General features: G+C 40.9%; 1 protein-coding gene across 1 annotated transcript; it reads left to right on the forward strand.

Annotated features, from left to right (window-relative positions):
- Positions 1 to 3,258: 3,258 nt before the first annotated feature.
- On the forward strand, positions 3,259 to 12,532 carry ano10b (anoctamin 10b; the record flags this gene model as incomplete). The annotated part of the gene is made up of 15 exons (XM_083893793.1): positions 3,259 to 3,267; positions 3,555 to 3,777; positions 4,490 to 4,663; positions 4,857 to 4,994; positions 6,723 to 6,839; positions 7,065 to 7,181; positions 8,410 to 8,745; positions 9,490 to 9,672; positions 9,756 to 9,811; positions 9,906 to 9,980; positions 10,813 to 10,977; positions 11,058 to 11,249; positions 11,334 to 11,471; positions 11,570 to 11,686; positions 12,414 to 12,532. The coding sequence occupies 15 exons, from the start codon at positions 3,259 to 3,261 to the stop codon at positions 12,435 to 12,437; spliced, it is 2,064 nt and encodes a 687-aa protein (XP_083749919.1). The 3' UTR covers positions 12,438 to 12,532.
- Positions 12,533 to 13,622: the final 1,090 nt, after the last annotated feature.

Below are 13,622 nucleotides of genomic sequence, written 5' to 3' on the forward strand. Positions count from 1 at the left end.
ACCGTTTCTATTCATTCTTCACGGTAATTTCGAATCACATGTGGATGTAATATATTTTTGGCCACTAACGGGACTGACTTAAAAATGACCAGATTAAGATTAGACTGTGATATGTTGTCCAGAACATTCTGACATGTTTTCCATATTGTGATAGTTCTGCTCTAAGTTCGAAAAGTTCGACGACGACGAAACGTTATAAAATGCCGTAGAAGGAAATGAAAGATTCTCCGCTGGCATCGATGTCTCACTCACGGCGAAACAGCGTCCCCCAAAACCCGTTAGTGGCCAAAAATATATTACATCCGTAGACATAAGAAACGACCGTAAAGAATGAAACAACACACCCATAGTCTTAGTGTTGTGTTCAAAACTGGTATTGCATCGAGTGTGTTCATCACCTCCTCGTTAGTATAGTGGTGAGTATCCCCGCCTGTCACGCGGGAGACCGGGGTTCAATTCCCCGACGGGGAGATACATTTTCATTTTTTTTACTCATATGGACTGAAAAGAGTGACTTTATACTTATATTATTGTTATTATTATTATTGCTATTGTGAGCTATTTTCTTGTTGTCAAGAGGTTTGGATAGGACGTTGTTGTGGCTGAGGGCTCTTATTTTGAAGGCCAGAGTAAAAGGGAAAGTGGGGATATAGGAGCCCCAACGACTTCCTGTCCAAACCTCTTGACACCAAGAACATTTTAGAATAAGCGTTCGCATAAAATCATCATTAATAATTAATTACACGTTCTGTTCACGAACCAAGTTGGTTCCTGTAATACCGGAGGCCGCAGCCAGGTGGTGTTTGTTCTTTGTTGGGGACATTAGGACCCTGGGGTGCAGCAGGAGGGGCGGCAGCAGCAGCAATAGCAGCAGTGCAGGGAGGAGGAGAGGCTGATAAAACTAAACAACCCCTCCACGCCCTGCAGTCTCTGGGAAGTTTCTCCGCATTCCTGCCATACACACACACACACACACACACACACTCATACACACTTACACACACTTATATATAAATACAGACACACAGCTGGTGTGGAAGGAACCACACACTGAGGCTGGGTAAGTGTGTGTGTGTGTAGAGAGTGAGAGTCCTGGTTCCTGGTTTTGGTTTCTCTGCAAGACAACTGAACTGTCTTTCTCTCTCTCTCTGTGTGTGTGTGTGTGTGTGTGTGTGTGTGTGTGTGTGTGTGTGTGTGTGTGTGTGTGTGTGTGTGTGTGTGTGTGTGTGCGTGTGTGTGTGTGAACTCGTTTTCTGCTATTAACACTGAATGAGGCAGAACCTCATTTCATGGTTAGGATAAGGGTTTATGGTTAACCAGTTATTATAGTGAAGGTTTTGTTCATGCTATCCAAATGAATGGAAGTCAATGCAGTGTAATAGCACAAGAAAAGCTACGCAAACCTGTTTGTGTGAGTGTATCATACTTGTTACCTTTTAAGGACATACACACCAAGGTTGTCCAAATGAATACGAGTCAATAAGTGTCTATGAAAACCTGTGTGTGTGTGTGTGTGTTTAAAGGCGGTGGTGGTGTGGACCTGCTGTAGGAGCCTCGCCATCAACATCCTGCCAGGTATTGATTCTATTTCCTGTCTCATTCTCTTTCACCTGGCACTGCTGCGCTCAGCTGTCGCTGCACTGTCTGTCTGTCACAATAGGAAGTCCAGACTGAGTCACTTTCACTTTGTACCACAGTAAATAAAAAGGAGGACAGTGTGTCTCTATAACAAGTCCTCATCATCATTATTATCATGATGCAAATGACCAAGAAATGACCGCTCTTCAGTTTCACATGCAAATGTTAAAAGTGTTATTATATCTGATAATGCAATAAATGTCAAATTATTATGACTCTGGTTAGTTTCCTACCTGTAAAAGAGACTTAAAATAGTGTTAGATTCCTCCAGATCTGACAAGTGCTCCGGATTTAAACATTAAACATTAATAACTGTTCATAATGATTAATAATACTGTATTTTTGTCCCGCAAATTGTTTATATCTGCTTGACTCACTAACACTTGACACGTGACTTGTTCTGTACTTTATGAATTATGCAAACCAGGTTTATTATGAACAGAAGTCTCAACCGTTTGGTAGATGCCTGTATCTGAAATATTGTAGGGTCTAATAAAAATAAAAATGATATACATATATATATATATATATATAGAAAGATATATATATACAAAGGAAAAAATATTAATTTGCATTTTTTATTATTTTATTTATTTACTTATAATAACAATAACGACTATATATATATATATATATAGTCGTTATATATACATATATGTTTGTAATGTAAGTGTTGAAATGTGCCACTACATTGGACTATATATATATATATATAGTCGTTATTGTCATTATAAGTAAATAAATAAAATAATAAAAAATGCAAATAAATAATTTTTCCTTTGTTTTTTTTCTTTGTATGTACCTTAAAGGGTTAAAACTATAGTTACATTTTCAGCTACTTTACACTAAATACATTTACTAAAATATGAACTAAGGCACTATAAACTATATATAAATATATATACATATATGTTTGTAATGTAAGTGTTGAAATGTGCCACTACATTGGAACTAAAGGTAAATTACACAGTATTTACTCATTTATGGTGGTGTCATAAAAAACACAAAACATATAAAGTATGTAAATTGCAGCTGCTAAAAACTCTGCCGTATAGATAAAGCTACAGATATCAATACAATAACGTAAACAAAATAAAAACTACACCGGAAATGCAACAAGAAGTTGCCGCTCCTTTGATCTCAAACCCATCACCGCGCCTCAGTGGTGGTTTTATCACCCGAAAAGATCTTCTTCAAGGCATTTTTGGATAGAATTTGCGGCTTTGTAGTGCAATGCCTCAGCTCTCAGAAACCCTCGGAGTTTTCCTGATTGCGTGCCGCAAACCTGTTGTGTTATTACGGTAAGGCAAAGAGGGCTTACCCAAACGGGATAAAGGGGTTAATGTACTGAAATATTGCGGTGTGTTGAACGGTTTGGTTCTTTCTCTAATAGAGAGATACGTAAATAAGGTAGAAAAAAAGCTAGATCTTATCATTTGCATGTTGTAGCTCTAAAGTGTCACAATTTAAGACCAGAAGGACCTATAAATGTTTCGACCGAAAGTGGAATTCCAGTATTTTTCGACCTGATGCCTATGTTTATAAATGCGGATGCGTATGTGAATATAAAACGTACAAAAAACGTGTAATAATTGGTCCAGGAGATCGCCTTGGGCGGCAATGGCTGCGGTATAATCTTACAGGGTGAGAGTTATATTCATAAAAGGCTCAGATTGTTATTGTATTTTTGAGTCTGGCGACATAAATCAAAGGGTGTAGGTTTTGGTAATTCCGGAAATTCCCCTTTAAACTTCTAATTTAATCTCTTCCTGCGAGTGGAGCAAGGAGAATAAAAAGGTCTGTGGCGATCGATGTTTGAAAGTGACCTTGTGAACTCGTGTCTCCCCAGTCTCACCATGAGTAAGGCAGGTGGTGATGAAGGCGGCAGCAGCAGCAGCAGTGAAAAAGCCCCTCAGCAGCAGCAGCAGCAGCAGGAGGTGGAGGACGACGCTCCTGAGGGAAAGTTCCCGGGAAAACTTAGCGCCGTCATCAGCGGACCGGGCTGGACCAAGGTCACCTGCCCCTGCTGTGCCACAGAAAGGGTGGAGCCGCTCGTGCTGGTGAAGCTCGGAGCCAACGTTCGGCCCGAGACCAAGAGGTGGCTCATCAGGCTGATTGGAGCTTCTCAGAAAGATGGAGGTAAAAGAAATAAACATTTATGAGCTCTGTTTTACGTAGTGCATCACGTTCACTTTGAAATTTAAAAAAAAAAATAAGAGTAATGATTTCTTTTTTATTATTACTCTGAGTAATTTATTTTTTGATCTGTTTTTCTTAGTAATATATATTTTTTTGTTTTGGAACAAAACAATTATTCAGAGTGAAGGTTTTGAGAAAACACAAAAAAACACTCTGAAAAACAGAAAAAAAACCCTCAGAATAACAGAAAAAATTTACTCAGTAAAACGGGGGGAATTAGCATGAAAAACAGAAAAGAAATTACTCAGAAAAACAGAAAAAAATAACTCGTAAAAAAAAAGGGGTGGGGGCGGGGGGATTAGCATGAAAAACAGAAAGAATTACTCTGAAAAACAGAAAATAAATACTCTGAAAAACTGAAAAAATACTCAGAATAACAGAAAAAATATACTCAGAAAAACAGGGGGAATTAGCATGAAAAACATTTTTAAAAATTACTTGGAAAAACAGAAAAAGATGACTGAAAAAAAAGGGGGGAGGGGGGGATTCAAAAAGACAAACCAAAAAATGAATTACTAAAAAACTGTTTTTTTGGTTTTTTTTCCAAATGAATGCAATGAGTTTCCATACTGTTTCTCTCGTACTGGAAACCAAAAGCTGCGCTCATATCATCCATAGACAGTTATCTAAGATGTCCTCCGTCCCTCCCCAGGTGCTGCTTTACTAGCCCATCCGGGCGAGGATGCCAGCGGCGACATCATCGTCGTCTCCGCCCCTCGCTGCACGTTACTGCGAGCCACCGAGGAGCTGGGTCTGTGTAAGACGTACCAGAGCGGGGACATGGAGGCCTTCTCCTACAACGACAGAGACAACTTTAAAGATTCAGGTCAGGATTCGTTTAATTATGTTATCTGATATTATGTTAGCTCATTTATGTTTGCTCAGCCTTACATAGAACATTAAATCGTTGGTGTCAAAATAAAAGCTCTATGTGGAGGCTCTTGTTCTAATTTGCCAGCTGAGGTTTTCTGTTAATCATCATTGGATTTCTGTACTTCTGTGTTTTCTTCATGTGACAGAGAACATGGACGCGTTCCTGACTCTGGCCGAGCGTCAGTTCATCGTCAAGTACGAGCTGGACGGTCTGCGGGCGCAGAGGGACCTGAGGATCCCAGGTCTGACGGACGGCTACGCGCTGCAGAACCGAGACAACGTCTGTGAGTGTTTTATTTTAGATCAGTATGAAGAAATAAAACATGTACATGATACGTGTTAATTTTTTATTCTTTTATTAATTTTTACCTCAACATCTTTCATAGATGTCCAGTAAGTCAAGTAAGTGTGCAAAAAATTGCTGCTCCAGGGTTTTTGTTTGTCTTTTTAAAAATGTTTTTCCTTTTTCTTCTATATTGATTCTTACATTTGTTTTTGTTTCATTTTATTGCTTTTCCTTTGGTATTCTTTATTATAATTGAATAGGACGGCTACACATTCACTCACTTGCAATGACTTGCAATGGTGCTAACGACGCTAATGGCGCTAACAGGGTTTCCCCCAGTGTATTATAAGCCTGGCGGGCCGCCAGGCTTTACTTGCCCCCCCGCCAGGCTTAGCGTTGCTTGTTTATTTATTAAAATAGATTTTTTTATACACCTCGGCTTTTTCTATACCGGGGAACAAGAGCGCATGCGCCCCCAAATAATCTGCACAGAGAACGCTTGTCCAGGTGCCGATTGAAACCCAAGTCCGTCATTATTACGGTTACATCATTCTTGTCAATAAAGATGTTATATTTAGGGATGCACCGATAATTCGGCGGTCGAAACACAGCTACAACACGGTGGAACGGCACCTGTTTAACGCTGGAAAGTCTCTGCGCAAAAGCGAAACTTGGCTGCGAGCGGCACAGATTAGGAACTCCCCGCAACATTCACTTCACAGCAGAGAACATTCTCTCTCTTTGAGCAGTTAACTAAAGACATCAGCTCATCTGATGCATCTGTTATTCCCTTGATTGCAGTGTTAAAGCGTCTTCTTTCACAAAGATTAAGACCACGGAGTGAAAACGATGAAAAGTGCGCTCTGCTCTTCAGAGTCTGTCACCGGCGTTTTACTCAGATCTACACGGATCACCTGCACTTCATCGTGACTGTACTCCATCATCGTCATAAAGATCATTATTCTTATGTGGGGATAAAACACGTAGAGAAATTATCCAGGCTGCTTTGGAAGAGACCGCTTGGAGACGCAGGAGCTCAGAGCGAGGAACGGCGCAGGAGAGGGAGAAGGGAACAGCGCAGGGGCGGTGCGCAGAAATAAAAGGGCCGTTTGTCTGCACCAGGGTCTGTTTATTAAACGAAAAGGGTAATGCTACAAATAACCACCGTTACTTTAGAGACTCATTTTAGCAATCGGAGTTTCTGGTCAGTCGTCATGGAAAAGCGATTGTTAAAACAAGTCGCTAAAGTAATGCTAAACTTTAAAAAACAGAGGCACACATACTCAGTACACAGGTATGCTTGTTATTTGTAGCGCTGTAGCTCTTTCCGTTTAATTAACAGACCGCCCCAGTTCGACTGTAGGCGCGCTAACGGCGCTAAAGGAGCTAACGGAGCTAACTGGTAAACGGTGCTGTTAACGTGCCCAGTACTACAATTTAGAAAAAATTTAATAATCTAAAGGTCACACGTGTATGGTTTCTTTTAAAAAGTAGTTGATTCTAAATAGTTTTCAGCTGTGTGCAGTGACTGTAAATGAACGGATGAACATTCTTATTCAGCGTAACCCGACACTGTGTGTATCTACTGTAGAATTGTTGCTGACCTCAGCTGTTTGAAATTGCTTTATACAGCATCCTTTCCTCTCTTGTCTCTTTCTCTGTGTGAGTTAATCCTGCATCACTGCTCATGTATTGTTTCTGATAAATCTAAATAAATCTGTCACAGGGCAGAAGCTCGGCTCAGTTGGCGTCATCGTGGACACGTTTCCTCTCCACGAGCCCGAGCAGCTGAAGGATCTGAGTGAAGCCTGGTACTCTGGGAATCAGCTGGTTCAGCCACTGGGTGGGTGGAGAAACACAAAAACTGAGGGCTGTTGTTATGGTCTCATGACTAAAATACCATTTAGTTTTAGTCACATCAACTTTATTTTTCATGAGAAGCTAACACTGTTGCTAATATTGTGCACATATTTTTAGGTGTACAAAAGACAGAATAAGCAAAAGAGTGAAAAACATCATTGCTGGTACCTGTGCCTTTAACAACGCAGATGTCTTTTGCCTCATTCAGATTCAGTTAACGGGTATTTTGGAAGCTCTGTGGCGTTTTACTTCAGCTTCCTGGATTTCTACACCTGGTCTCTGCTCCCACTCGCCATTCTGGGTCTGTGCATCACATACTTCTCAGGTAGGTGTGTGGATTTACCTTTTTTTTAAAAAAATGTATATTATTATTATATTTTATGACAACCTTTTCTGACTGGAAACTGAAGTTTGTCTCACGTTGTAAACTTTCCCCCACTCTCCATACCCCATTGAGAAAATCTGCGATTTTACGTCACGCAGGAGTTGTTGATCCACTGCTGCTTCAGTTGGGAAGTGAACGTGTCATTTTGTCGATTTAAGTGTCTGAAATCATTTGTCTGGATTTTAATAAGTGACACAAACTCACCAAATAAGGATGCAGTAGACCAGCAGCTCCTGTGTCTCCATGAGCTAAAAATGCAGATTTTCTGTTTTTTAAAACTTCAGTTTCCAGCTAGAAATAAGGCTAAATATTAGCGCGTGAACTGCGGTTAAAGGCGTTGCGATATATGCTATGCAAAATACACGATGCATGGTCCATGGTACCAATAATATCACAATACAACGATTCTGAGATATATTGCAGGTAATGCTGGGCACGTTAACGGCGTTAACGGCGACAACGCTAACATGATACCGTATACGCGATGCATGGTCCGCGATACTAATAATATCACAATACAACGATTCTGCGATATATTGCAGGTAGTGCTAGGGCACGTTAACGGTGTCAACGTTAACTGTGTCAACGTTACCACTATACGATATACACGATACAATACATGCGATGCATGATTTACGATACCAATAATATCACAATACACCGATTCTGCGATATATTGCAGGTAGTCAACATTAACGCATGACCCGTTCCCATGACGATTGACTGGAAAAAGACAAACGTGACGTCATGTTTACCGTACAGCTGTTAAAATTAGTATTTACAGTAACGCTAAAGTTTAAAAACAGGCACACATACACAGTACACAGGTACGCTAGTTATTTGTAGCGCTGCTCTTTTTGTTTAATAAACAGACCACTCCAGTTCGTCTGTAGGTGCGCTAACGGCACTAAAGGAGCTAACGCAGCTAATGGAGCTATCTGGTAAGCGGGGCCTGTACTCCAGTGCTGTGGCACGTAAACATGACGCCATGCAAGTCTTTTTCCGGTCAGTCGTTAATGTGCGTTAATGCCGCTAACTAAATATATACATAACCGTATGGACGTGGTCACTTTAAAAGACACAATCAAACACTGCCCTCATGTTTGAAGCAGATAAACAAACACAAAAACAAACTAACTGGCCACAAAGTCCCTGTCGCCGCTCACAGGTGAGGCACAGAAGGAGGTGGTGGACTCAGTCTCGGGCGCGCAGATCGAGGAGGAGGAGGACGAAGACCACGGCCACGGCGGTCACATGATCCAGGCGGTGTTCAGCATGCTCTGGTCCACGGTGTTCATCGAGCTGTGGAAGCGCCGAAGCTCGTCACTGTCGTACCGCTGGGGGACGCTGCACCTCACCGAGCGATTCGCCGAGCCACGGCCTGGTTTTCACGGTGACCTTGGGGTCAACCCTGTGACGGGCCGCGTGGAGCCACTGTTTCCCGGTTGGCAGAGAGACCTGCGTATGGCGCTGGTGTCGATTCCCGTGGTGGGGCTGTTTCTGGGTAAGACTTTGATTTTTTACTTTTGAATCAAATTAAAACAAACTAGTTTTATTCCAGCTTGCGATAGCATGTTAAAATGCATCTTAAAACCCATTTTATTTCTTGAGAATATGAGACGTTGTTTTTTATCTTTTTTATAGTTTTATTGTATGACCTGATTATTTGTGATGTTTAATTGTTTATTGTTTGTTCTTAGGTCTATTAGGTCACACGTGTGTATGTTTTATTTGTTTTATTTATTTATCTCTGATGAACAGCACTTTGTTTCAGCTGTTGTTGTTTTTAAAGTGCGTTACAAATAAAGTTTGTATGGATTGGATATGAACACAGTTTTTAGCCACTTACCAAAAGACCTCATAAAAATGGCTTCATCTCGCTGTTAGACGGCCTTTTTTTGACCTGAAAACAGACATTTGTCAACCCTGCACCAAAGTCCATAGAGAAAATCAGCGTTTTTATTTCACAGGGACACAGAAGCTGATCGTCTACTGCTGTCTTCTCTGGTCATTTTATCTCACTTGGGTGAATCTAAATAAACGATTTCAAACACCAAAGTCACAAAACAAACATTTGAAGTGACCTTTAGAGGCAGCAGTGGATCAACAACTGCTATGTGCTGTGATATAAAATCTATGGACTTTGGTGGACGGAGGGAGCAAGCGGGTTCAAACTTCAGCAACAACTTCAGTTTCCAGTTATAGCGATAAGATACAGTCCCCGGTTCCCTCGTCTCCTTCCTTGCAGGGCTGGTGATTCTGGGGATGCTCGGCTTCTACTGGGCGGAGGCCCAGGTTCAGCAGCTGCACACCGACTGGGACTCGATGGTGTCGCAGACGCTGCTCTACATGCCCTCGGTGCTGCACATCGTCTACACGAACATGCTAGCCACTGTTTACAAGACCGTAGCACAGGCTCTGACTGAATATGGTGAGAGAGATGGAGATGGAGGGGATGATGATGATGATGATTGTGATACCAGAGTGTGACTCTTTCACTGTGTCCCTTTTTAGAGAACCACAGAGAGGAGTCGTCCTTCGAGAAGCACCTGACGGCTAAAGTCTTGGTGGTACGTTCCTCCTCCTCCTTCTGTTATCACACTTGTGCTCCTCCACCGAGCTAATTATTTAATAACCCTTTTTTCCTATCTTTCTTTCTTCCAGTTCACCTTCTTCAACTATTTTGCGGTGCTCTTCCACATCGCCTTCTTCAAACAGGACGTGCCTTTGCTCCGAAAGGTAACACAGGGGTCCCTACAGGTCCTGGAAGTTTTGAAAATTGCTCTAAATAGTATTACTGGGCACGTTAACGCGTTAGCGGCATCATCGCTAACGTATGACATGTCCATGACGACTGACCGGAAAAAGGCGTGTTTGATGTCATGTTTACGTGACTCCCGATTCTTAAAATGAGTCGCTAAAGTAACATTAAAAAATTTTAAAAACAGAGGCACACGCAGTACACAGGTACACTGGTTATTTGTAGCGCTGCTTTTCGTGTTAGCGTGCGTGCGTTAACGTTAACGCCGCTAACCCCGTTAACCTCTTTAATGCCGTTAACGTGCCCAGCACTAGTTTTGAGTCAAAAGGAAGCTGCTATAAAACCGTTTAACGTGCATTAACATTTCAGCGTACCAGTTAGCTCTGTTAGCTCCTTTAAAAAGAGCAGCGCTACAAATAACCAGCATCCCTGTGTACTCTGTATGAGTGCCTCTGATTTTGAAGTTTAACGTTACTTTAGAGACTAATTTTAACAATCGGGAGTCACGTAAACATGACGTCACACTCGTCCTTTTCTAGTCAGTCGTCATGGAAATGCATAATGTGTTTGTTCGGTTAACGTTGACACTGCTAACGCTGTTAACGTGCCCAGCACTACCTTCAATATATCACAGAAACGTTGTAGCATGATATTATTGGTATCGTGTACCATGCATCGCGTATATCATATCGCGTGAATTGCACTTTTATAAAAGCACTTTTTTGTCGTATATTCACTAAACTCTTGTTATTTTCGCACACTGCCGGACCTTCAAAAACTCTCTACCACTTCTTCTATCTGTCCTTTTAGCGTCTGGCATCGTTGCTGATCGTGTCCCAGCTGGTGAACCAGGTGACGGAGGTGGTCATACCATTCCTGGTGGACCGCTTCATCAGCGCCCCCCACAGGGCGGAGAGTGAAGATGACCCGCAGGAGGACAAATTCCGGAAACAAAGCACCCTCCCCGTTTTCCCCGTGTGTAGAGATGATTAAAAAAGTGTTTTTAGACGTGTTTTTGTCGAGAAACGAGAGCTCAGTTTCTTCTTCTATTCCAGGGTCTGTTTGCAGAGTACATCGAGCTCCTGGTGCAGTTCGGGTATCTGAGCCTCTTCTCCTGCGTCTATCCTCTCACCGCCGTGCTGTTGCTCATCAACAACCTCACCGAGATCCGCTCGGACGCCTACAAGATCTGCAAGCTCTTCCGCAAACCGTTTACGCCCCCCGTGGCTAACATGGGCGTGTGGCAGGTCAGCAGAAACACACACACACACACACACACAGTGGAAACAGCACACACTCAAACAGCTCATGCCATTGTCCTTGTGTTTTAGCTCGCATTCGAGGTCCTGAGTTTTGTCTCCGTCGTGTCCAACTGCTGGCTGCTGCTGCTGTCGCCGCGGTTAAAGGGGCTGTGTCACGAGGCCGGGATGAGCAGCACAAACGTTCTCTTGTCAGCGGTTTTGGTCGAGGTATGAAGGAGGACAATTATTAATCTGTGTGTCTGTGTGTGTGTCCTCTTGTTAACATTTCCACATATGTGTGTGTGTGTGTGTGTTTGTTTGTGCAGCATTTTCTCATCCTGGTCAAAGTGGTCTTGTCGGTCCTGATCCCAGACGAACCGGACTGGATCCGAAGAAAGAGAGAGCATATAGAGTTCACGTCCATGGAGGCTCTGAAGCTACAGGTGAAAACGCACGTGTAACATAATCTATGCATCAAATAATCTCTGAATACAGGGAGAAAATGAGTTTTCTTTGGCTTTTAGACGCCGCTAATGAGAAAATGCCAGACAAATATTAACCCTAGTCGCACCTCCGACATAACATGACTTGTCTTTACTGTTGTAGTTTAGTTTGTTATTTAACCTTTATTTAAAGAGTTATGTTCTGTCAAGAAAAATAGCACACTTATTATTCCTTTATTATTCGACTCATTATATACGATTTTCCAATACTTAAATGAACATAAACATATGCTGTACAAAAAAGGGGTCGACCCTAAACCAGATTAGTTGAAGTACCATCGTACTAAAAGAGATTTATTTTGAAAGTTGAAGTCTGACACAAATCCATCAATAACTACTTTAAATCCAGACCAACAGCTTTTAATACTGTTATTCTGTTAGTTCACTTTTTTTTATTCTTTCATTTCACTGATTAATGTTACATGAGTTTGTTTTTACCGTCTGCTTTTAATGCCACTGTCGTGCTTTTGTTTTGTAAAGCACTTTGGTCAACTGTAGGTTGGACTCGAGAAATAAAGTACTACATTACTTTATTTCTCGAGCTCTTACTAGTATTACATTATTTAATTCATGAAACATGTCATGAAAAATTAAATGGAAATATGATAATATATGACATTATTATACTATTTAATCATTACCTTTCTTTCTTCTCTTCGTCTTGTAGAAGCTGCAGCCTGACGAGTCATGATTTCACTTCGACCAGAGAAGATTCTACTTTGCAGTACCATCGTCAGTGTTGTGTCCACACTCTCTGCTGCAGGGCCCCACCATATTATACAGTATATATATATATATATACACACACCGCTCTGCTTTAACACTCACTGTGTGGTCACCGTTGAAGCCTTCCTGCTCTGCTCTGTACCTGGATTTGCACCTTTATTTATATCACTCCACACATAGAATCCAAAGTAAAAAAAAAAAAAGTAATATTAGACAGCAAATGGAATGTAATGATTATTATAATTATAATTATTGCACTTAAAAATATTCTGTTTCAGTATATATATACACATATATAAAGATTCAGTGAGTAACTGAAGGGAAATAGTATTTAATTATAGGGTTAAAAACACAAATGACTTGACAAAGTCCTCGCTCTTTGCTACCACCTAGTGGTAAACCACAGCCAGACAGGATCATCACTTGCAAGATGATTCCTTCCTCCACTGACAATCAGTTAATAAAAAAGATTTGTACACAGAAACGTTCTATATATATGTGTGTGTACATGTAAACATGCTATATATAAGTGTTTCTTAAAATAATAATTTACAGCAATTTTAAGACTTCATTGGAAATTTAAATCATATTTTTTTATATATATTTAATGACCTTTTATGCCTTACCTTCAGTACCGTCATGGCCCACCAGGGGGCCACAGCCAACACTACACTATATTAGTCAGTCTATAGAGAGTATCTGGGATTTTAGATTGAAATGAAATGCCAAAAATAATCTTGGTTATATTGTCCTTGAGGTGCAGATGAGCAGATGACATTTTTAAATTAATTTGTTGGATCAAATACAAACAAAAAAGTATTATTATAATAATATAATAATTCTACTTCCACTGATGATACGGTCTTTTACCCCTTATTAGAATGACTTGTGAATCTGAAACTCAAAAAGCCGCCACATGTGGATCAACCAAAGAAACTTTATCTGCTTTGTTATTAGGAATATATTGTTTTTTATGTCTTTATTTTTATATTCACCTTTTGGCTCTCTTGTGTGCCTTTTAAGAAGTGATTGCTTGAGAAACTCAGTTAATCTTATACGTGAGCGAGTGTTGCTTCATATAATGAACGTACAGCTGACGCCGCAGTGGGGAATGTCCACCATGTGTTGTTTATTAAATATAAGTATATGT

This window comes from Microchirus variegatus, assembly GCF_963457635.1.
Source record: "Microchirus variegatus genome assembly, chromosome: 8".
Taxonomy (NCBI): Eukaryota; Metazoa; Chordata; class Actinopteri; order Pleuronectiformes; family Soleidae; genus Microchirus; species Microchirus variegatus.